Source organism: Doryrhamphus excisus, chromosome 18, assembly GCF_030265055.1.
Source record: "Doryrhamphus excisus isolate RoL2022-K1 chromosome 18, RoL_Dexc_1.0, whole genome shotgun sequence".
Lineage (NCBI taxonomy): Eukaryota > Metazoa > Chordata > Actinopteri > Syngnathiformes > Syngnathidae > Doryrhamphus > Doryrhamphus excisus.
This window is the reverse complement of record NC_080483.1, coordinates 9,252,765-9,272,847: the sequence shown is the minus strand read 5'-3', so window position 1 is coordinate 9,272,847 and position 20,083 is coordinate 9,252,765. Positions and strand designations below refer to the sequence as shown.

Genomic DNA, 20,083 nt, shown 5'->3' with positions numbered 1-20,083 from the left:
TATAAATCCTGTATTGATATGTTTCTATATTTCTGAGGTATGACATTTGAGTGTTAGTGACTGTGTGATGAGTTTAATGTTGTTTGTAAGATGAAACCGGTGGGTCAGATCGGGATATTGAGTGACGGCCTTCTGCAGTTTTCAATTGGTTGACAAGCTTGTCATGAGTTTGTCATGAAATCCAATACAAGAGCTGTTTTGAAATGTATTTATTTACAATTGTGCTGTCTTGTACTGAAGAGTTTTTTTTTTGTTTGTTTTTTTTACACTTGCCTGCTAAACGTGGCAGCCAAAATATTCAAAACTTGTGGCTCCATTGAATATTCAGTTTTAAATGTCAAATGGTATTACTATGGTATGTTTACATTGAATGGCATTTCTAATATTGTGGTTATCTTTATATGTGTACAGTTCTGAAGGAATGGGCTGTCCTAAAGTTGTTTTTGTGTGTAAATTAACTTTCTGCTCTGAGAAAAGTGCACACAAAACATGTACACATTTTTAATCTTTGCATTATAGCATTATACATCGTTGAGGATATGTATGTTACATGCATACTCGCATGTATTTTGAGGCACTGTAAACACAACCCACAGGGGGCGCCACAAATGTCAGAAACATTCATTCATTTTCTACCGCTTTTTCCTCACGAGGGTCGCAGGGGTGCTGGAGCCTATCCCAGCTGTCTTCGAGCGAGAGGCGGGGTACACCCTGGACTGGTCGCCAGCCAATCACAGGGCACATATAGACAAACAACCATTCACACTCACATTCATACCTATGGACAATTTGGAGTCACCAATTAACCTAGCATGTTTTTGGAATGTGGGAGGAAACCGGAGTACCCGGAGAAAACCCACGCATGCACGGGGAGAACATGCAAACTCCACACAGAGATGGCCGAGGGTGGAATTGAACCCTGGTCTCCTTAGCTGTGAGGTCTGCGCGCTAACCACTTGACCACCGTGCCGCAAAACTACAACCACAATTATAAAAATATTGTTCATCAAAAGTGAGAATTTATTATTGCAGCTATTTGACCGATGTTTTTATATTGTTGCGGCCTGTGAGAAGACCTTTTTAAAAATGCTAACATCTGCTTGTGGTTCTTCTTCTAGGGCACAAACACAGTTCCAGCACACTGAAATTACCTCCCAAGAAGCCCCGGCCTTCCCACCTTTCCCTGTCTTGTGCGGCTGAACCCTCCACCCCCAGTCCGGCCGATGACGACCAGGTGGTCCCCTCATTCCAAAGGCTCTCCATGTGTAGCAGTCCGCCGCAGACCCCCGGAAGGTGCTCCAAGCCATTGCCCCCCATCCCTTTGCGTAGGGATATGTCATCCGAGCAGGTAATGGACAACGAGGTGGAGTTCTTTAACAGTGCGGACGAGAGCTGCTGCCTGGTGTCTCAACAGTATTCCAAACCTTTTCGTCACGGGGCTTTCAGTCGAAGGAGCTTCAGAGACTGCGGGCAGGTCAACCATGCTTACTACGACGGACCCTTAGCACCGCAAAGCCCGAAGCCCCATCAGCAACATCAACATAATCATCATCAGCAGCACCCTGCACATCCGCCGCAACAGGAAGTGAGTCAAGAGCAGCCAACGGTTTGTCAGAGAGCACTGGACAAAAGTCAGAGGAAACTCCGGCGTTCTCTCTCAGGACCAGCCGGATGCTTTAACAAACCCTCTCAGCTCCGCCTTGCCTGCCACAGTCGCTACGCCCACAACATGGACAGATCAGAGGTTCCTCCTCCCGTCCCGCCACGGACAATTAAGACAGCAGACTCTCGCCGCTGGTCAGCGGAAGTGTCGTCCGGAGCGTACAGCGACGAAGACAGACCGCCCAAGCTGCCCCCGAGGGAGCCCATGTCCCTGTGCAGCTCTCGCACCCCCAGCCCCAAGAGCCTCCCCAAGTACCACAATGGCATCTTGCCCCCGACGCAAAGCTTTGCACCGGACCCTAAATTCGTCAGTCGGGGTTTACAGAGACAGAACAGCGAGGGCTCCCCTTGCATCCTGCCTATCGTGGATAATCAGGGGCACCAGGCCAGCCACACCCACTACTACCTTCTGCCTTATCGGCCCACTTTTATGGACTCCCCTTCTGTGGAAAAGCTGCTGTTGAACTTGGAAAGCCCGTCCGCTCGTGACACGAATGTATCGGACTCGGAGTGGGACTTCCGTACTGGAAGGAAAGCACCCGTGGATCTAGTTTGAACCGCTGCTGTTTTACTTTGAAGCCGTTATGTATTGTATAACAGCGGGGTACCAGGGTATCCGGTTACTGCTAACGTGCTAACGGTGGGCACCATCACTACATGTTGATTTTCGGCCTTCAAACTTGTGTGAAATGTGAAAGGTGCAAGCGGGCCTTGAACCTCTCATATTCAGTGTTTTAGCGTATGGAAGGGTTAGCATGTTTAGTATGACGTGTCGGGGCTTTTGTTTTTTGTTTTTTTTTTTAAAAGCTGCTTTTGTATCTCATCAGGGACACAAGGTCCACAATGTGATGTTTAATCCGTCGGGTAAGGATGGGCATGATCAGTGACTGGTGATTTGGACTAAAGCAATTGGGGTAAAAAATGGAGCTGCTTAGCTGCAACCAGTAGAGGTGCTGGGAGTTCAGTCTAAGTAATGTGCTCAATAAGACCATTAAGAACATTCACTCATCCCAGTAACAGGATAAATAATACATAGTTCGCTTCAAGAAAATGTAGCTCAATGCCCATCCCTGAAACGGGAAGATATATAGGGTCAAATGAAGGATTCTAACACACATATATATATTTGTTTATAGGGCCATTCTGTTTATGCATTGGAATGCCAAGTGCAGCTCCTTTCACACAGATATCCCATCAAATGGATGCATCAGAGCCACAAAACAATAGCAATACTATCAATTAGAACATAACGGGGGCGGCACGGCGGTCGAGTGGTTTAGCGCGCAGACCTCACAGCTAGGAGACCAGGGTTCAATTCCACCCTCGGCCATCTCTGTGTGGAGTTTGCATGTTCTCCCCCGTGCATGCGTGGGTTTTCTCCGGGTACTCCGGTTTCCTCCCACATTCCAAAAACATGCTAGGTTAATTAGCGACTCCAAATTGTCCATAGGTATGAATGTGAGTGTGAATGGTTGTTTGTCTATATGTGCCCTGTGATCGGCTGGCGACCAGTCCAGGGTATAACCCGCCTCTCGCCCCAAGACAGCTGGGATAGGCTCCAGCACCCCCGCGACCCTTGTGAGGAAAAAGCGGTAGAAAATGAATGAATGAATGAATGAGAACATAACGGGGTACAAGAAGCCTCTGACACTACCTCCGAAGGAAAATTTGGCGTATTGAATCCGTAGCAGGAGATCCTGCAGGCGGGATTTGCACCCATTTTTGTATGTAATGTATTTGTCAGAAGGGGACGTTCCTGTCAACACAACAGGATTGGCGAAGTGTTACACAGTTACACAGGTGTTGTCTCGCCTGTGTTCTGACGTACGTCTGATGGCAGAATAATGACTTGGGGCGCCTTTTAGTCTTCCTGTTCTGTTGACATTTATAGAGAACAGTAGCCTGGAAAAGCTTTTACAAGCTGTGTGAAAGGCTCAAGAGATACCCTGCTGTCAAAACAGGATATTTTTGCAACTGGGGTACGCTTTCACACAGCATTCCACAATAAATTACACAATATTTGTGAGGTTCTGTATGAAATACTTATCAGACACAACAGGCATTCTGTGAAGTACTGTATGAAATACTTATCAGACACAACAGGCATCCACTATTGTTGTCCTGGCTCTGTTACGGCTCTCATACTAACCTCCGATAGGGGAGAATTGTTAGGGTAACTCCTGCATTGAGATGCGCTTTCACACAGCCACACGCCATCTTGTAATGAGATACCGTAATGTATAAAATCCTTGACGGACAGCGGCAATATTTTTTTAAGATTCTTAAGTATCTTGCCTTTCTGGTATCCGCTATTTAAACAATCGTGGTCCTGGTTCGGAATACAGGAATACAGAATGACCAAAGCTAACCTGCAATAAAAATGTGTAAAAGGGGCTAGGGATCTCTTCAAATTGAGAGCTGTAACAGAAGATCAGGCGTTTTACACAGAACATACAGTAAAAAAACAGGATATCTGCCAGACTGTGCGCTTTCACACAGCCACACGCCATCTTGTAATGAGCAATATTTTTTAACATTCATAAGTATCTTGCCTTTCCGGTATCCGCTATTTAAACAATTGTGGTCCTGGCTCGGAATACAGGAATTCTGTATTCTCTTCAAATTGAGAGCCATAACAGAAGATATAATAAAGATATAACCTATAATAAAAAAAACTGGATATCTGCCAGACTGTGCGCTTTCACACAGCTTCCCTTGTTTCTGGTACGGCTCTGATGCTACCACACCAAAACCGGCTAATTATGGAGGACCGTTTATAGAGAAATAAAAAAGCCAGCTGCGTGAAAGGGGTTATGTTGAGTGTGTGGTGACCGTATTTGTTACTTATATGTGTGTGTGTGTATGTGACCTGAGTGAATGCATTCTTACTGAAATTTGTAATATTGTGGTCAAGCTGTGAAGTACTACCTCCCTCCAATATCCAATCCTCTATTTCACGTAGTCCACCTTCTCTTCTGTTCTGTCATGTTGTGTGCATGCATGGTCTTAAAGCCACACATGCAGAGAGCTGTCACACAGACTTTCCTGTTCTCATACATTCCTGCCTTACATGATTGCAGTGGGTGTGGTCTGACAGACTTTGGCTGCTGGCAGCCTAGGAAAAAAAAGATATATATATTTTTTTGTATTTTATTATTATTATAGTTGTTGGTCAGCCAAGAGACATGTTGTAAATGTAGCACACGTGTTGAAGTTCACTTTGGGCTCACTAAAGGTCAATTGAAGTATACTTTTTTTTGTGTTCTTTCCTGCTCTGACTTAAAAAGTCCAACAACGATAATGTTTACATCATACACTGGTACTATTTAATCTTAACGGTATTGAAATGTCTTATTATAGGACAAAGAAGTGAAGATGAGTTTAAAAAAAAAAAAAATAATAATAATGATCTCTGCTGTGGTGAAGATATGCACTGGGAGAGTGTAGTATGCTGTGTACAGTATTTAACGATTCCATTTGTAGTCTTTTTTTTCAAAAAAATAAACTTTATTTATGAATTTTGTGGCTGGAGTGTGTTAAAGTCAAGTCTGCTTGGACTGTTTCAACACACACACACACACACACACACACACACACACACACCCTGCTGTGTGTTATTGTGACTGGCCTCCATCCAGAGAGTGACTGACAATGGTGGACTGACAGGTGCACAGCTGCCTTGTCTTTCACTTCCTGGTTCCCGCCCTTCTTCACCACTACATGCACACAGGTTGGTGGTGTGTGTAGATGTACACAATAAAAGGTTGGGCACGCAGCCCAAAACCACATTGGAAATGGAATAAATCATCAGTAATATAAAACATGCACATGCAATTGATTTTTGTATTTTCATCATTATTGTTATATTGCTATATATATATATATATATATATATATATATATATATATATATATATATATATATATATATATATATATATATATATATATATATATATATATATATTTATATATATTATTATTAAAGCTGCCAAATGATTAAATCACTATTTGCTATACTATGTGTGACGTATGCACTGTATTTTATTGAAGAAAGACAGGACAAGAATTTCAAATTTTGAAAATTTAGCTCGGGTCACAAGACAAAATGTTTTTTTTCTTTAATATTTTTTTTCCAAAAATAAAAATTATATTTAAAATTTTAATTGTAATTTATTATTAATCATTTATTTATTTTTCAAGTTGTTTTGCATTTAAAAAATATACTTTACTTTAATTTATCAGTTTAATACAGTCATTATATTATAATTCAATTTTTGTATTAATTAATTTATTCATGTTTTTTTTACTTCAGTGAGAAATAATTATTACTAATATATAAATTTATTATAAATATTAGCATTATATACTGTACATAATATAGATAATCATTCTTTATGATTTATTCTCAAATACTCAAACAACAAATAGATATTTATTTTCAATAAAAACATCTATCAGTATTACTATTTGCAGATACTTTTTTGGCACCACGTGGAGGAATATGTGCAAGTAATTCCTTGTATTTGTTTAATTTTGTAATGTGTGTTGAGCAGTTAATATTTAACACTGCAGTGCAGCAGGCTGCCTCATTTGTAGTCAACTCAGAAAAGTATTATTGCCACGTTCAGTCCGCCCTCTAGCGGCCATGTGTTTTTATGAACACCATTAGGTTTTATTTGCAGAACAGACAGGGATTCAATGTGAAGCAGGCATACATGTGACAATCCAACAATATAAAGATATAGAAAGCTATCATATGAATATAAACTCTCATGTGCAAACATTCCAGCTTCACGAGTACGTGACGTGCAACACCTCAGGACGTTTTGTTGACACCTGCACAGACAAAAAAAACAACATTACCTTTTAATATACTCATGGTGCTCATTAGATGTAAAAATATACCTGTATGTGTGGATCAATGTTTTCTAGGTGAGGCCTAAAGGTTTCATCTCTGTAAGTGCCCTCCAATCCTAAACTCAAGAAAGAACATTATATCAGGCAATCTCCACATACAATACAAAGATGCCCCCTAGTGGCAACAGGAAAAAATGTAACCTCAATTCATAAGAGAAAATCCTTTCACATGTTCAAGGATACCATCTTTAACCCTGAGGGCAATGGCGGTATTTGAGCGGCTTGGACCGGCCATGCTGCCAATGTTTAATCGCACTTCTTTCTTTTCTGAGCGTTTTACGATGTCTAATTACAATTTTCACTTTCACTTTTCTTTACGTTTTGCAGAAAAAGTTAACCAAAAAAGAATGAAGATGTAATTTTCAGACAGAATTTATCATTTATGAACTATAAAATGTCTGAACACGAGCAAAGTGTGTAAATTTTTTTTTAAAGAAATACAAAAATATCAGTTTATTTTTGGCTCCTTTTCCAAAGAGAATAAAGTTGTAATATTACAAAAATGCAGCTGTAATTTCCCAAGAATAAAGTCACATTATTTTTTCAAGAAAAAAGTCAATAACAAATAAAAAAAACATGTTTTTTTAGGTTAAAATTTATTAGAATATACAAAATTGAATACAGTATTATTTTGTGTGTGAGGTGAGGTACCGTAAGAAAAAAGAGAATTGAAAAAAAGAGAATAAATTATTTAAAAAAAAAATTATGCTATTTTCGAGCATACTTAAATGCATCAAATTGTACTTCTGCATAAGAATATCCCCTTATTGATTTTCTTAGCATTTCTGTTTATCTAGACCACACATACATGCACAATAAAGATATTATTATGGTTTTCGGAGTGTCCATGAATGCATCTCTATAGTGTTGTCTATAGTGACAATGAGGAAGTGTCATTCCAAGGAGAACTAAAGGTGTGTTTGTGATTAGCGATACATACAGTATATGGTATTGGAATTGCTGTTAATGTTCAGGTCAGAATAAAGTTATGAAAGAAAGTCTATGACACTACAAGACTATTAGGAGTGGCTTGAATGTTAATGTAATCAATGAAATAAATGAATTATCGACGTTAAGAAGGTATATTTTTGACACACCTAATGTCGTTGTTTGGAACGGTCCATCATGTCTTGTAAGAGGTGGAGTACCTGTGTCTGTGAAGTCAAAGTAATCTTCTTCAAAATCTAAGTATCCGGTAAAATGACTTCTATACCTAAAAAAACACAAAAAAATTATTTATTTTATTTATATTTTTATGACATCTGCTGAGTAAAAGCCAGTTTTTGACTAACTCACCAGGGACTCGAATGTTTTCTTTTGACCAGGAAGACAGCAAGAAGGACAATCAGGACAAGCAGCAGCGCCCCCGCTAGCGACCCAAACACAGCTCCATAGAAGCCAGGACCCCAACGGACCAGCTGGCATTGCTGACCGTAGTACTGCCTGATGTTCGACTCATAGCACCTGTGAGAACAAAATGCAAGGTGAGGCAATTATTTGTGTCCAGTAGAGTGGAGGCCACTAGTTGACCACCAGGCCTTTTTATTTGAGGCACAGCATCAATTCAAGAGGAGGCAGGTATCTCAGGTGTCACCTTTTATATCTTAAGTGGGCGTTTATTAGATCCGGGGTCATTATCCAAGACTGGCATTTGTGCATGACACATTGGTATCTTTTTATTATTAAAGTCAAGACTATTATATGAAGTGAGGCATTTATTCAACCACTAGAATAAATGCCTCAAATCATATACTGTAAGAAGACACCTGGTGATTTATTGTGTCTTGGTAATTATTAGAGTGGAGGCCTCTCTGTGGGATTGATACACCAGTCGTTTAACTGTGGCACGGCATTTATTAGTGGGCAAATCAATATGACAAACCACCAGGTGTTTAATTGGGTGGTGAGTTAGTTGTTTAAGTTGACACAGAAGGCAGCAATTATGTGTCTCCTGGAGTGGAGAACACTATTTGAGGTGAGGTGTTTATTTGTATGAGTGGATGACACACCCAGTGAGTAATTAAGGCCTGGCACGGCACCTATTGTAGGTTAGGGAGGTACTTATTTGAGGTGAGGCCTTTATTTGTTTAAGGGATTGACAGATCAGGCAATTCATTGTGGAGGCCACCATCTGAGATGTGTGGCGTTTATTTGTTGATGTAAACAATGTACTACGCCTTTAATGGAGGCAGGGGTTGGGAAACTTTTTGTCTCAGACAGCCTGTGATGGGTATAACGGCGTTACTTATTTCATTCATTCATTCATTTTCTACCGCTTTTCCTCACGAGGGTCGCGGGGGGTTCTGGAGCCTATCCACAGCTAGTATAGGCTCCAGCAACCCCGCGACCCTCGTGAAGATAAGTGGCATAGAAAGTGAAAAATGTGTTATTTATAGGGAATGGATAATGACAAAAAATCAGAGGTTGTCCAGCGTCCGGAATCTGAGACTTCCAATTTCAGTGACTTCCAATTTCAGCCAATCACAGGGCACATATAGACAAACAACCATTCACACTCACATTCATACCTATGGACAATTTGGAGTCACTAATTAACCTAGCATGTTTTTGGAATGTGGGAGGAAAAACCACGCATGCACGGGGAGAACATGCAAACTCCACACAGAGATCGCAGAGGGTGGGATCGAACTTGGGTCTCCTAGCTGTGAGGTCTGCACGCTAACCACCGCCGTGCAGCCTGGCAAGAACACAGCGTTTGCCAAATGGAAGTACAGACACTAACTCAGTTAGTAAGTTAGTTTTTTGGAGAAGTAACTAGTAACTATAATTACTTCTTTAAAGTAACATGCCCAACACTGCAGTCAGCCATGACAGCCACATATTTTCACATTTTTGTAACACTGAATACAACTGAAAACCTGCAAGATCATTATCTGAGGTGAGGCATTTATACCAGTGGACAACATACAGTACTAGAACAGAAACCACTACTGACGATTAATTGAGGCTTGGTGTAAATAACTGGAGGTCCCTACCACAGGTTTTTATTTCTATCGATGAAGTGTTTAATTGAGGTCAGGCATATATTCGAGCGGAGGCCACCACTGATACATCTGTCAATGGACTGTGCCCAGTGAGTGTGTTCGGTACTACCTGCAAAGGGGTCCTCTGTGGATATCATTAAGGCATTCCCCGTGGGAACTGCAGTAGTCGGTTGAGGTCTTGCATGGTCCAACACACTGCCACTGACCTTCCACGACCTCAGCGGAGTAATTAGCAAATGCTGAGCAGCTAACAAAAGGCTGCATGTCCGTGATGTCTGATGGATAAATACAGTATATAGGTTATATTAATAAAATAATAATAAAATAATAATAATACTACTGAAAGTAAACTTACTGTTGATCTCAGGTGGCCCGGAGACAACCTGCTCCAACTGCACGCTTGCACCACCGAAGGCCTGAGATATCTGAGCGATGTTCTCATCCAGGATTTGGGTCAAGGTACCATTTAAGTGAATGTTGAGCCACTGTATTTGGGTTTGGTTGTTCTGATAGGAGTACGCCGCTCGACTTGTGGCGGCCACACCATGCAGTCTACGGCAGAGGGACAGGAAATGAAGGTGCATTGATTGAAACAGGAAGTAACTTGCAGGAGTAAACCTACGACAACGTTATGACTTCCTTTCCGGCTTTGTTGGTCTTTATGAATGTGTTGACCAACTGTAGTGCGATGTTCTGATAGAGCCCCCTCGCTCGTCTTGCTGCAATAATACTTCCTGGTCTGTAGCAGACAAAGACAAAGCTGATAAAAACAGGAAGTAACTTGTATGATTTCATGAGAATACAATACTTACAATAACTCCAACACTTCTACTTTTTCAAAACCTTGGGGGTCGGCTTCTTTGCATAGGACTTCAAGCTGAAAGAGAACAATATTAAGTACAAATCATCCATCATTCATTTTCAATGCGGAGGGTGTGCTGGAGCCTATCCCAGCCGAGAGGTGGCGTACACCTTGGACTGGATCCTACAGATCAATTAAAAAAAATTAACAATAATTTAATAAAAATATAATTCATTAGTTAATTCATTAACTTAATAAATACACAAAAATACGGTATTAGTTATACATAATAACCAATACAAATACAATAATATATATAATATATAATTATGTAATATGTTGGTTTCCATCAACATGAAATGGTTAGATTAGATGGTCAATTGTTAAATTCTATTAAAATTCTACATTTTAATGTAAAATGATATTCCTAAAACTATTTTAAAATCAATGATTAATTTATAAAATTATATATATAGTATATTGTATATAGTATATATATAGTATATATAGTAATTGTAATAGTATATATTTATATATAGTTTATATATAATATAATTATATTATATTATATATATAATATAATATATATATAATATATATTTAATTAAGTTAATAGTTTTAGAATATCATTTTACATTAAAATGTATAATCTTAATAGAATTTAACAATTGACCTTCTAAACATTTCATGTTGATGGAAACATATTACATAATTTAATCCACAAAATAATTATAATTAATAATTTGAAATAATTCCACTGCTATTTAAATGTTTGTATATTATTATAAATGTTAAATGCATTTTTCAAACCCACATATATGCTTTACTTAAGACCAAACTCAATAATACAGTAAAAGTAAAGTAAAAAATAAATTAACAAGTTTTAATTTATTAGCACATTTTTTTTACAATTTATTTATTTAACATTTTTCCAAAAGTGGCTGCCAATTCACATTCACACACCAGTATGGGTAGCACTGGAGGAAACGTGGGTGAAAGGTCAACAAAAATGAGGAAATGAGGATTGTACCGCCAACCTTCCAGTTCTACCTCCTGAGTCACCATTTCATTTAATTGAAAAAAGTATACAGTAATACAATAAAATGTATTTAAAATAATGTGAGCATTCCCTAGAATGAGCATATGAAGACAAATAAATATGTACTGTACCTCCTTTATTAATTTCCTGATGAAATCTAATGATTGTGGTGATACCAAATCATAATAATCATCCAGAAAGGTGATCTTGATGTCCAAAGTAATATTTGCTTTTCGAGTGGGTATGGCGCCAGTATCTGTATGGGGAAACGAGTACTGTATTATACACTCCTGATCGAAATTTGAAAACCTTTTGGAAAAATGAATTTTGGTCTTACCAATATCAGGAGATGTGTAGTTTTGTCCATAGGAGCAGGTGTCTCCATAGGTGCTATTTGAACAAACACAGTGGCAGCGACCAAGCTCCTCACTGAACGTACACTTCCTGCCTGCTGCACACTGACAGTCCTCTTCTGTACACTGAGGTTTTGTAGTAGCACTTGTTTGGTCGCTTGTTGCTGTTGATTGTGTCAAACGTGTTGTGCTAGCAGTTAATGAAGAATGTGTATGGTCTGCAGCTGTCGATGCAGCTGGACCAGATGTTTGTGTCTGGAAGTCAACTGTGGAAATAGAAACACTTGGAGAGCCAGGCGATTGTTTTGACTCTGTGGATAATCTTGGACTGGTTGGTGGAACTGTGATGGTGGTTGGGAATTGAGTTGACAGCGTCTGTCGGTATGTTACAGAAGGAGATTCACTCGTTTGGGTCGTAGTAAATGCAGAATTAAATACTGACGATGGATTAGATGTGGTGTCTGTTGAGGCAGAAGTGTAACGAATTACTGTTGTTTGCTTGGACGTTGCTGTTGAGGGCTGTGGGGTTTCTTTTGTGGGGAATGTTTCTGATAACGTGTTTGATTCAGTTGATTTGGTGGGTGTGTTTGTTGGAACAGACATAGTCTGTGGTTCGGACGAAGACGACCATGCAGTCGGTGTTTCTTGATTAGTTGGTTGTGTTTGAGTTGATAGAGTCTCAGCACTATTTTGTGTTGATCCTCGGATTATCACTGTTGTTTTAGATGTAAACTGTGGTTGTGAAGGTGAAGACATACCCGTTGTTGATGGTTCAGTACTAATGAGAGAGGGTTGGGTTGTTTCCAGATTGGTTGGTACCGTTGTGTCTGTCTTATGTACAGGAGACGTATCCATGAACCCAGTGGTTTTTGGAGGCAAAGGTGATGATACTCCAGTATGTGTGGAAGGGCTGAATGTTGCTGTGGAGTAATCATTGTCGGTAGTTTGCATGATTCCCTTTGTGGTGGATGTTTCCGGTGATGTGTTTGAGTCAGTTGATTCTGTGGCCATGACTGTTGTTGTAGGCAAAGTCTGTGGCTCTGGGGAGGAATAAAATTCATCTGTGGATGGTTGTTGACTGGTTTGTTTAGTTTGGCTTGATTTTGTATTCAAACTTGATGACTGTGTGCTGTATTCATTAGCAGTAGATCCGATAAACGTCACCGTTGCTTCAGATGTAAACTGTGGTTGTGAAGGTGAAGACATACCCGTTGTTGATGGTTCACTGCTGATGAGAGAGGGTTGGGATGTTTCCAGATTGGTTGGTAACGTTGTGTCTGTCTTATGTACAGGAGACGTATCCATGAACCCAGTGGTTTTTGGAGGCAAAGGTGATGATACTCCAGTATGTGTGGAAGAGCTGAATGTTGCTGTGGAGTAATCATTGTCGGTAGTTTGCATGATTCCCTTTGTGGTGGACGTTTTTGGTGATTGGTTTGAATCAGTTGATTCTGTGGCCATGACTGTTGTTGTAGGCAAAGTCTGTGGTTCTGAAGGGGAGAACATTTCATCTGTTGATGGTTCCTGACTAGTTGTTTGAGGTTGGTTTGACTTTGTATTCAAACTTGAGGAATGTGTGCTGTATTCATTAGCAGTAGATCCTATCAACGTCACTATTGCTTCAGTTGTAAACTGTGGTTGTGAAGGTGAAGACATACCCGTTGTTGATGGTTCAGTACTAATGAGAGAGGGTTGGGTTGTTTCCAGATTGGTTGGGGACGTTGTGTCTGTCTTATGTACAGGAGACGTATCCATGAACCCAGTGGTTTTTGGAGGCAAAGGTGATGATACTCCAGTATGTGTGGAAGAGCTGAATGTTGCTGTGGAGTACTCATTGTCGGTAGTTTGCATGATTCCCTTTGTGGTGGACGTTTCCGGTGATTTATTTGAGTCAGTTGATTCTGTGGCCATGACTGTTGTTGTAGGCAAAGTCTGTGGCTCTGAAGAGGAGGACATTTCACCTGTTGATGGTTGTTGACTGGTTTGTTTAGTTTGGCTTGACTTTGTAATCAAACTTGATGACTGTGTGCTGTATTCATTAGCAGTAGATCCTATAAACGTCACCGTTGCTTCAGATGTAAACTGTGGTTGTGAAGGTGAAGACATACCCGTTGTTGATGGTTCAGTACTAATGAAAGAGGGTTGGGTTGTTTCCAGATTGGTTGGTAACGTTGTGTCTGTCTTATGTACAGGAGACGTATCCATGAACCCAGTGGTTTTTGGAGGCAAAGGTGATGATACTCCAGTATGTGTGGAAGAGCTGAATGTTGCTGTGGAGTAGTCATTGTTGGTAGTTTGCATGATTCCATTTGTGGTGGACGTTTCCGATGATTTAATTGAGTCAGTTAATTCTGTGGCCATGACTGTTGTTGTAGGCAAAGTCTGTGGTTCTGAAGAGGAGGACATTTCACCTGTTGATGGTTCCTGACTAGTTGTTTGAGGTTGAATTGACTTTGTATGCAAACTTGATGACTGTGTGCTGTATTCATTAGCAGTAGATCTGATCAACGTCACTGTTGCTTCAGATGTAAACTGTGGTTGTGAAGGTGAAGACATACCCGTTATTGATGGTTCAGTGCTGGTGAGAGAGGGTTGGGTTGTTTCCAGATTGGATGGTAACGTTGTGTCTGTCTTATGTACAGGAGACGTATCCATGAACCCAGTGGTTTTTGGAGGCAAAGGTGATGATACTCCAGTATGTGTGGAAGAGCTGAATGTTGCTGTTTCCATGATTCCCTTTGTGGTGGACGTTTCCGGTGATGTGTTTGAGTCAGTTGATTCTGTGGCCATGACTGTTGTCTGTGGTTCTGAAGAGGAGGGCATTTTGCCTGTTGAAGGTCCTTGACTAGTTGGTTTGATGTGACTTGACTTAGTATTTAAACTTGAGGATTGTGTGCTGTATTCATTAGCAGTAGATCCTGTAAACGTCATGGTTGCTTCAGATGTAAACTGTGGTTGTGAAGGTGAAGACATACCCGTTGTTGATGGTTCAGTATGATTGGGAGAAGTTGGGGTTGTTTCCAGATTGGTTGGTAACGTTGTGTCTCTCTTATGTACAGGAGACGTATCCATGAACCCAGTGGTTTTTTGAGGCAAAAATGATGATACTCCAGTATGTGTGGAAGAGCTGAATGTTGCTGTTTCCATGATTCCCTTTGTGGTGGACGTTTCCGGTGATGTGTTTGAGTCAGTTGATTCTGTGGCCATGACTGTTGTTGTAGGCAAAGTCTGTGGCTCTGGGGAGGAGGACATTTCACCTGTTGATGGTTGTTGACTGGTTTGTTTAGTTTGGCTTGACTTTGTATTCAAACTTGAGGAATGTGTGCTGTATTCATTAGCAGTAGATCCTACAAACGTCACCGTTGCTTCAGATGTAAACTGTGGTTGTGAAGGTGAAGACATACCCGTTGTTGATGGTTCAGTACTATTGAGAGAAGGTTCAGTTGTTTCCAGATTGGTTGGTAACGTTGTGTCCGTCTTATGTACAGGAGACGTATCCATGAACCCAGTGGTTTTTGGAGGCAAAGGTGATGATACTCCAGTATGTGTGGAAGAGCTGAATGTTGCTGTGGAATAATCATTGTCGGTAGTTTGCATGATTCCTTTTGTGGTGGACGTTTTCGGTGAATTGTTTGAGTCAATTGATTCTGTGGCCATGACTGTTGATGTCGGCAAAGTCTGTGGCTCTGAAGAGGAGGACATTTCACCTGTTGATGGTTCCTGACTAGTTGGTTGAGGTTGATTTGACTTTGTATTCAAACTTGATGACTGTGTGTTGTATTCATTAGCAGTAGATCCTGTATACGTCATGGTTGCTTCAGATGTAAACAGTGGTTGTGTAGGTGAAGACATACCCGTTGTTGATGATTCAGTGCTGGTGAGAGAGGGTTGGGTTGTTTCCAGATTGGTTGGTAACGTTGTGTCCGTCTTATGTACAGGAGACGTATCCATGAACCCAGTGGTTTTTGGAGGCAAAGGTGATGATACTCCAGTATGTGTGGAAGAGCTGAATGTTGCTGTGGAGTAATCAATGTCGGTAGTTTGCGAGATTCCCTTTGTGGTGGATGTTTCCGGCGATATGTTTGAGTCGGTTGATTCTGTGGCCATGACTGTTGTTGTAGGCAAAGTCTGTGGCTCTGAAGAGGACATTTCACCTGTTGATGGTTCCTGACTAGTTGGTTGAGGTTGACTTGACTTTGTATTCCAACTTGAGGACTGTGTACTGTATTCATTAGCAGTAGATCCTTTCAATGTCACCGTTGCTTCAGATGTAACCTGTGGTTGTGAAGGTGAAGACATACCCGTTGTTGATGGTTCAGTGCTGGTGAGAGAGGGTTGGGTTGTTTCCAGATTGGTTGGTAACGTTGTGTCTGTCTTATGTACAGGAGACGTATCCATGAACCCAGTGGTTTCTGGAGGCAAAGGTGATGATAGTCCAGTATGTGTGGAAGGGCTGAATGTTGCTGTTTGCATGATTGCCTTTGTGGTGGACGTTTCCGGTGATGTGTTTGAGTCAGTTGATTCTGTGGCTATGACTGTTGTCTGTGGTTCTGAAGAGGAGGGCATTTTGCCTGTTGAAGGTCCTTGACTAGTTGGTTTGATGTGACTTGACTTAGTATTCAAACTTGAGGATTGTGTGCTGTATCCGTTAGCAGTAGATCCTGTAAACGTCATGGTTGCTTCAGATGTAAACTGTGGTGGTGAAGGTGAAGACATACCCGTTGTTGATGGTTCAGTATGATTGGGAGAAGGTGGGGTTGTTTCCAGATTGGTTGGTAACGTTGTGTCTGTCTTATGTACAGGAGACGTATCCATGAACCCAGTGGTTTTTGGAGGCAAAGGTGATGATACTCCAGTATGTGTGGAAGAGCTGAATGTTGTTGTGGAGTAATCATTGTCGGTAGTTTGCATGATTCCTTTTGTGGTGGACGTTTCCGGTGATTTGTTTGAGTCAGTTGATTCTGTGGCCATGACTGTTGTTGTAGGCAAAGTCTGTGGGTCTGAAGAGGAGGACATTTCACCTGTTGATGGTTCCTGACTAGTTGGTTTGGGTTGACTTGGCTTTGTATTCAAACTTGTTGACTGTGTGCTGTATTCATTAGCAGTAGATCCTATCAACGTTGATTTTGCATCAGATGTAAACTGTGGTTGTGAAGGTGAAGACATATCCGTTGTTGATGGTTCAGTGCTGGTGAGCGAGGGTAGGGTTGTTTCCAGATTGGTTGGTAACGTTGTGTCTGTCTTATGTACAGGAAACGTATCCATGAACCCAGTGGTTTTTGGAGGCAAAGGTGATGATACTCCAGTATGTGTGGAAGAGCTGAATGTTGTTGTGGAGTAATCATTGTCGGTAGTTTGCATGATTCCTTTTGTGGTGGACGTTTCCGGTGATTTGTTTGAGTCAGTTGATTCTGTGGCCATGACTGTTGTTGTAGGCAAAGTCTGTGGGTCTGAAGAGGAGGACATTTCACCTGTTGATGGTTCCTGACTAGTTGGTTTGGGTTGACTTGGCTTTGTATTCAAACTTGTTGACTGTGTGCTGTATTCATTAGCAGTAGATCCTATCAACGTTGATTTTGCATCAGATGTAAACTGTGGTTGTGAAGGTGAAGACATATCCGTTGTTGATGGTTCAGTGCTGGTGAGCGAGGGTAGGGTTGTTTCCAGATTGGTTGGTAACGTTGTGTCTGTCTTATGTACAGGAGACGTATCCATGAACCCAGTGGTTTTTGGAGGCAAAGGTGATGATACTCCAGTATGTGTGGAAGAGCTGAATGTTGTTGTGGAGTAATCATTGTCGGTAGTTTGCATGATTCCTTTTGTGGTGGACGTTTCCGGTGATTTGTTTGAGTCAGTTGATTCTGTGGCCATGACTGTTGTTGTAGGCAAAGTCTGTGGGTCTGAAGAGGAGGACATTTCACCTGTTGATGGTTCCTGACTAGTTGGTTTGGGTTGACTTGGCTTTGTATTCAAACTTGTTGACTGTGTGCTGTATTCATTAGCAGTAGATCCTATCAACATTGATTTTGCATCAGATGTAAACTGTGGTTGTGAAGGTGAAGACATATCCGTTGTTGATGGTTCAGTGCTGGTGAGCGAGGGTAGGGTTGTTTCCAGATTGGTTGGTAACGTTGTGTCTGTCTTATGTACAGGAGACGTATCCATGAACCCAGTGGTTTTTGGAGGCAAAGGTGATGATACTCCAGTATGTGTGGAAGAGCTGAATGTTGCTGTGGAGTAATCATCGTCGGTAGTTTGCATGATTCCCTTTGTGGTGGATGTTTCCGGTGATGTGTTTGAGTCGGTTTTATCCGTGGCCATGACTGTTGTTGTAGACAAAGTCTGTGGCTCTGGGGAAGAAGACAATTCATCTGTGGATGGTTGTTTAGTTTGTTTAGTTTGGCTTGACTTTGTATTCAAACTTGAGGAATGTGTGCTGTATTCATTAGCAGTAGATCCTATCAACGTCACTGTTGCTTCAGATGTAAACTGTGGTTGTGAAGGTGAAGACATACCCGTTGTTGATGGTTCAGTACTAATGAGAGAGGGTTGGGTTGTTTCCAGATTGGTTGGTAACGTTGTGTCTGTCTTATGTACAGGAGATGTATCCATGAACCCAGTGGTTTTTGGAGGCAAAGGTGATGATACTCCAGTATGTGTGGAAGAGCTGAATGTTGCTGTGGAGTAATCATTGTCGGTAGTTTGCATGATTCCCTTTGTGGTGGACGTTTCTGGTGATTTGTTTGAGTCTGGTAACTCGGTGGCCATGACTGTTGTTGTAGGCAAAGTCTGTGTCTCTGAAGAGGAGGACATTTCACCTGTTGATGGTTCTTGACTAGTTGGTTTGGGTTGACTTGACTTTGTATTCAAACTTGAAGATTGTGTGCTGTATTCATTAGCAGTAGATCCTGTATAGGTCATGGTTGCTTCAGATGTAAACTGTGGTTGTGAAGGTGAAGACATACCCGTTGTTGATGGTTCAGTGCTGGTGAGAGAGGGTTGGGTTGTTTCCAGATTGGTTGGTAACGTTGTGTCTGTCTTATGTACAGGAGACGTATCCATGAACCCAGTGGTTTTTGGAGGCAAAGGTAATGATACTCCAGTATGTGTGGAAGAGCTGAATGTTGCTGTCGAGTAATCATTGTCGGTAGTTTTCAAGATTCCCTTTGTGGTGGACGTTTCCGGTGATGTGTTTGAGTCAGTCGATTCTGTGGCCATGACTGTTGTTGTAGGCAAAGTCTGTGGCTCTGGGGAGGAATAAAATTCATCTGTGGATGGTTGTTGACTGGTTTGTTTAGTTTGGCTTGACTTTGTATTCAAACTTGATGACTGTGTGCTGTATTCATTAGCAGTAGATCCGATAAACGTCACCGTTGCTTCAGATGTAAACTGTGGTTGTGAAGGTGAAGACATATCTGTTGTTGATGGTTCACTGCTGGTGAGAGAGGGTTGGGTTGTTTCCAAATTGGTTGGTAACGTTGTGTCCGTCTTATGAACAGGAGACGTATCCATGAACCCAGTGGTTTTTGGAGGCAAAGGTGATGATACTCCAGTATGTGTGGAAGAGCTGAATGTTGCTGTGGAGTAGTCATTGTTGGTAGTTTGCATGATTCCATTTGTGGTGGACGTTTCCGATGATTTAATTGAGTCAGTTAATTCTGTGGCCATGCCTGTTGTTGTAGGCAAAGTCTGTGGTTCTGAAGAGGAGGACATTTCACCTGTTGATGGTTCCTGACTAGTTGTTTGAGGTTGAATTGACTTTGTATGCAAACTTGATGACTGTGTGCTGTATTCATTAGCAGTAGATCTGATCAACGTCACTGTTGCTTCAGATGTAAACTGTGGTTGTGAAGGTGAAGACATACCCGTTATTGATGGTTCAGTGCTGGTGAGAGAGGGTTGGGTTGTTTGAAGACTGGTTGGTAACATAGTGTCTGTCTTATGTACAGGAGACGTATCCATGAACCCAGTGGTTTTTGGAGGCAAAGGTGATGATACTCCAGTATGTGTGGAAGAGCTGAATGTTGCTGTGGAGTAATCATTGTTGGTAGTTTTCATGATTCCATTTGTGGTGGACGTTTCCGGTGATTTATTTGACTCAGCTGATTCTGTGGCCATGACTGTTGTTGTAGGCAAAGTCTGTGGATCTGAAGGGGAGGACGTTTCACCTGTTGATGGTTCTTGACTAGTTGGTTTGGGATGACTTGACTTTGTATTCAAACTTGATGACTGTGTGCTGTATTCATTAGCAGTAGATCCTATAAACGTCATCGTGGCTTCAGATGTCAACTGTGGTTGTGAA

At 41.1% G+C, this 20,083-nt stretch overlaps 2 protein-coding genes across 3 annotated transcripts in view; one reads left to right on the top strand and one right to left on the bottom strand.

Annotated features, from left to right (window-relative positions):
• The window catches only part of errfi1a (ERBB receptor feedback inhibitor 1a), a 52,941-nt gene extending 47,459 nt beyond the window's left edge, over nucleotides 1-5,482 (top strand). Inside the window, exon 7 of one of the 2 annotated variants that reach the window (XM_058055183.1) lies at nucleotides 1,119-5,482. In XM_058055183.1, the coding sequence (XP_057911166.1) occupies nucleotides 1,119-2,218 (1,100 nt within the window). In that variant the 3' untranslated portion in view covers nucleotides 2,219-5,482. The remainder of the gene's footprint in view (nucleotides 1-1,118) is intronic. The other variant, XM_058055182.1, reaches the window with a different exon arrangement.
• Nucleotides 5,483-6,275: 793 nt separating this feature from the next.
• LOC131106611 (mucin-3B) lies at nucleotides 6,276-13,086 on the bottom strand. The gene is made up of 11 exons (XM_058055835.1): nucleotides 12,990-13,086; nucleotides 11,766-12,047; nucleotides 11,560-11,684; nucleotides 10,400-10,464; nucleotides 10,210-10,326; nucleotides 9,943-10,139; nucleotides 9,697-9,862; nucleotides 7,879-8,046; nucleotides 7,680-7,795; nucleotides 6,571-6,638; nucleotides 6,276-6,501 (listed from the first exon to the last, which is right to left on the bottom strand). The coding sequence occupies exons 1-11, from the start codon at nucleotides 13,084-13,086 to the stop codon at nucleotides 6,457-6,459; spliced, it is 1,446 nt and encodes a 481-aa protein (XP_057911818.1). The 3' UTR covers nucleotides 6,276-6,456.
• Nucleotides 13,087-20,083: the final 6,997 nt, after the last annotated feature.

Excerpts from the sequence above, each read along its gene's own strand:
- LOC131106611 (XM_058055835.1), bottom strand. The coding sequence starts at position 13,086 with ATGGATACGTCTCCTGTACATAAGACAGACACAACGTTACCAACCAAT. Across the intron at positions 10,465-11,559 it reads TCAGGAAATTAATAAAGGAG|CTTGAAGTCCTATGCAAAGA; the intron begins GTACAGTACATA and ends GTTCTCTTTCAG. Across the intron at positions 10,140-10,209 it reads AAGGAAGTCATAACGTTGTC|ACTGCATGGTGTGGCCGCCA; the intron begins GTAGGTTTACTC and ends CCTCTGCCGTAG.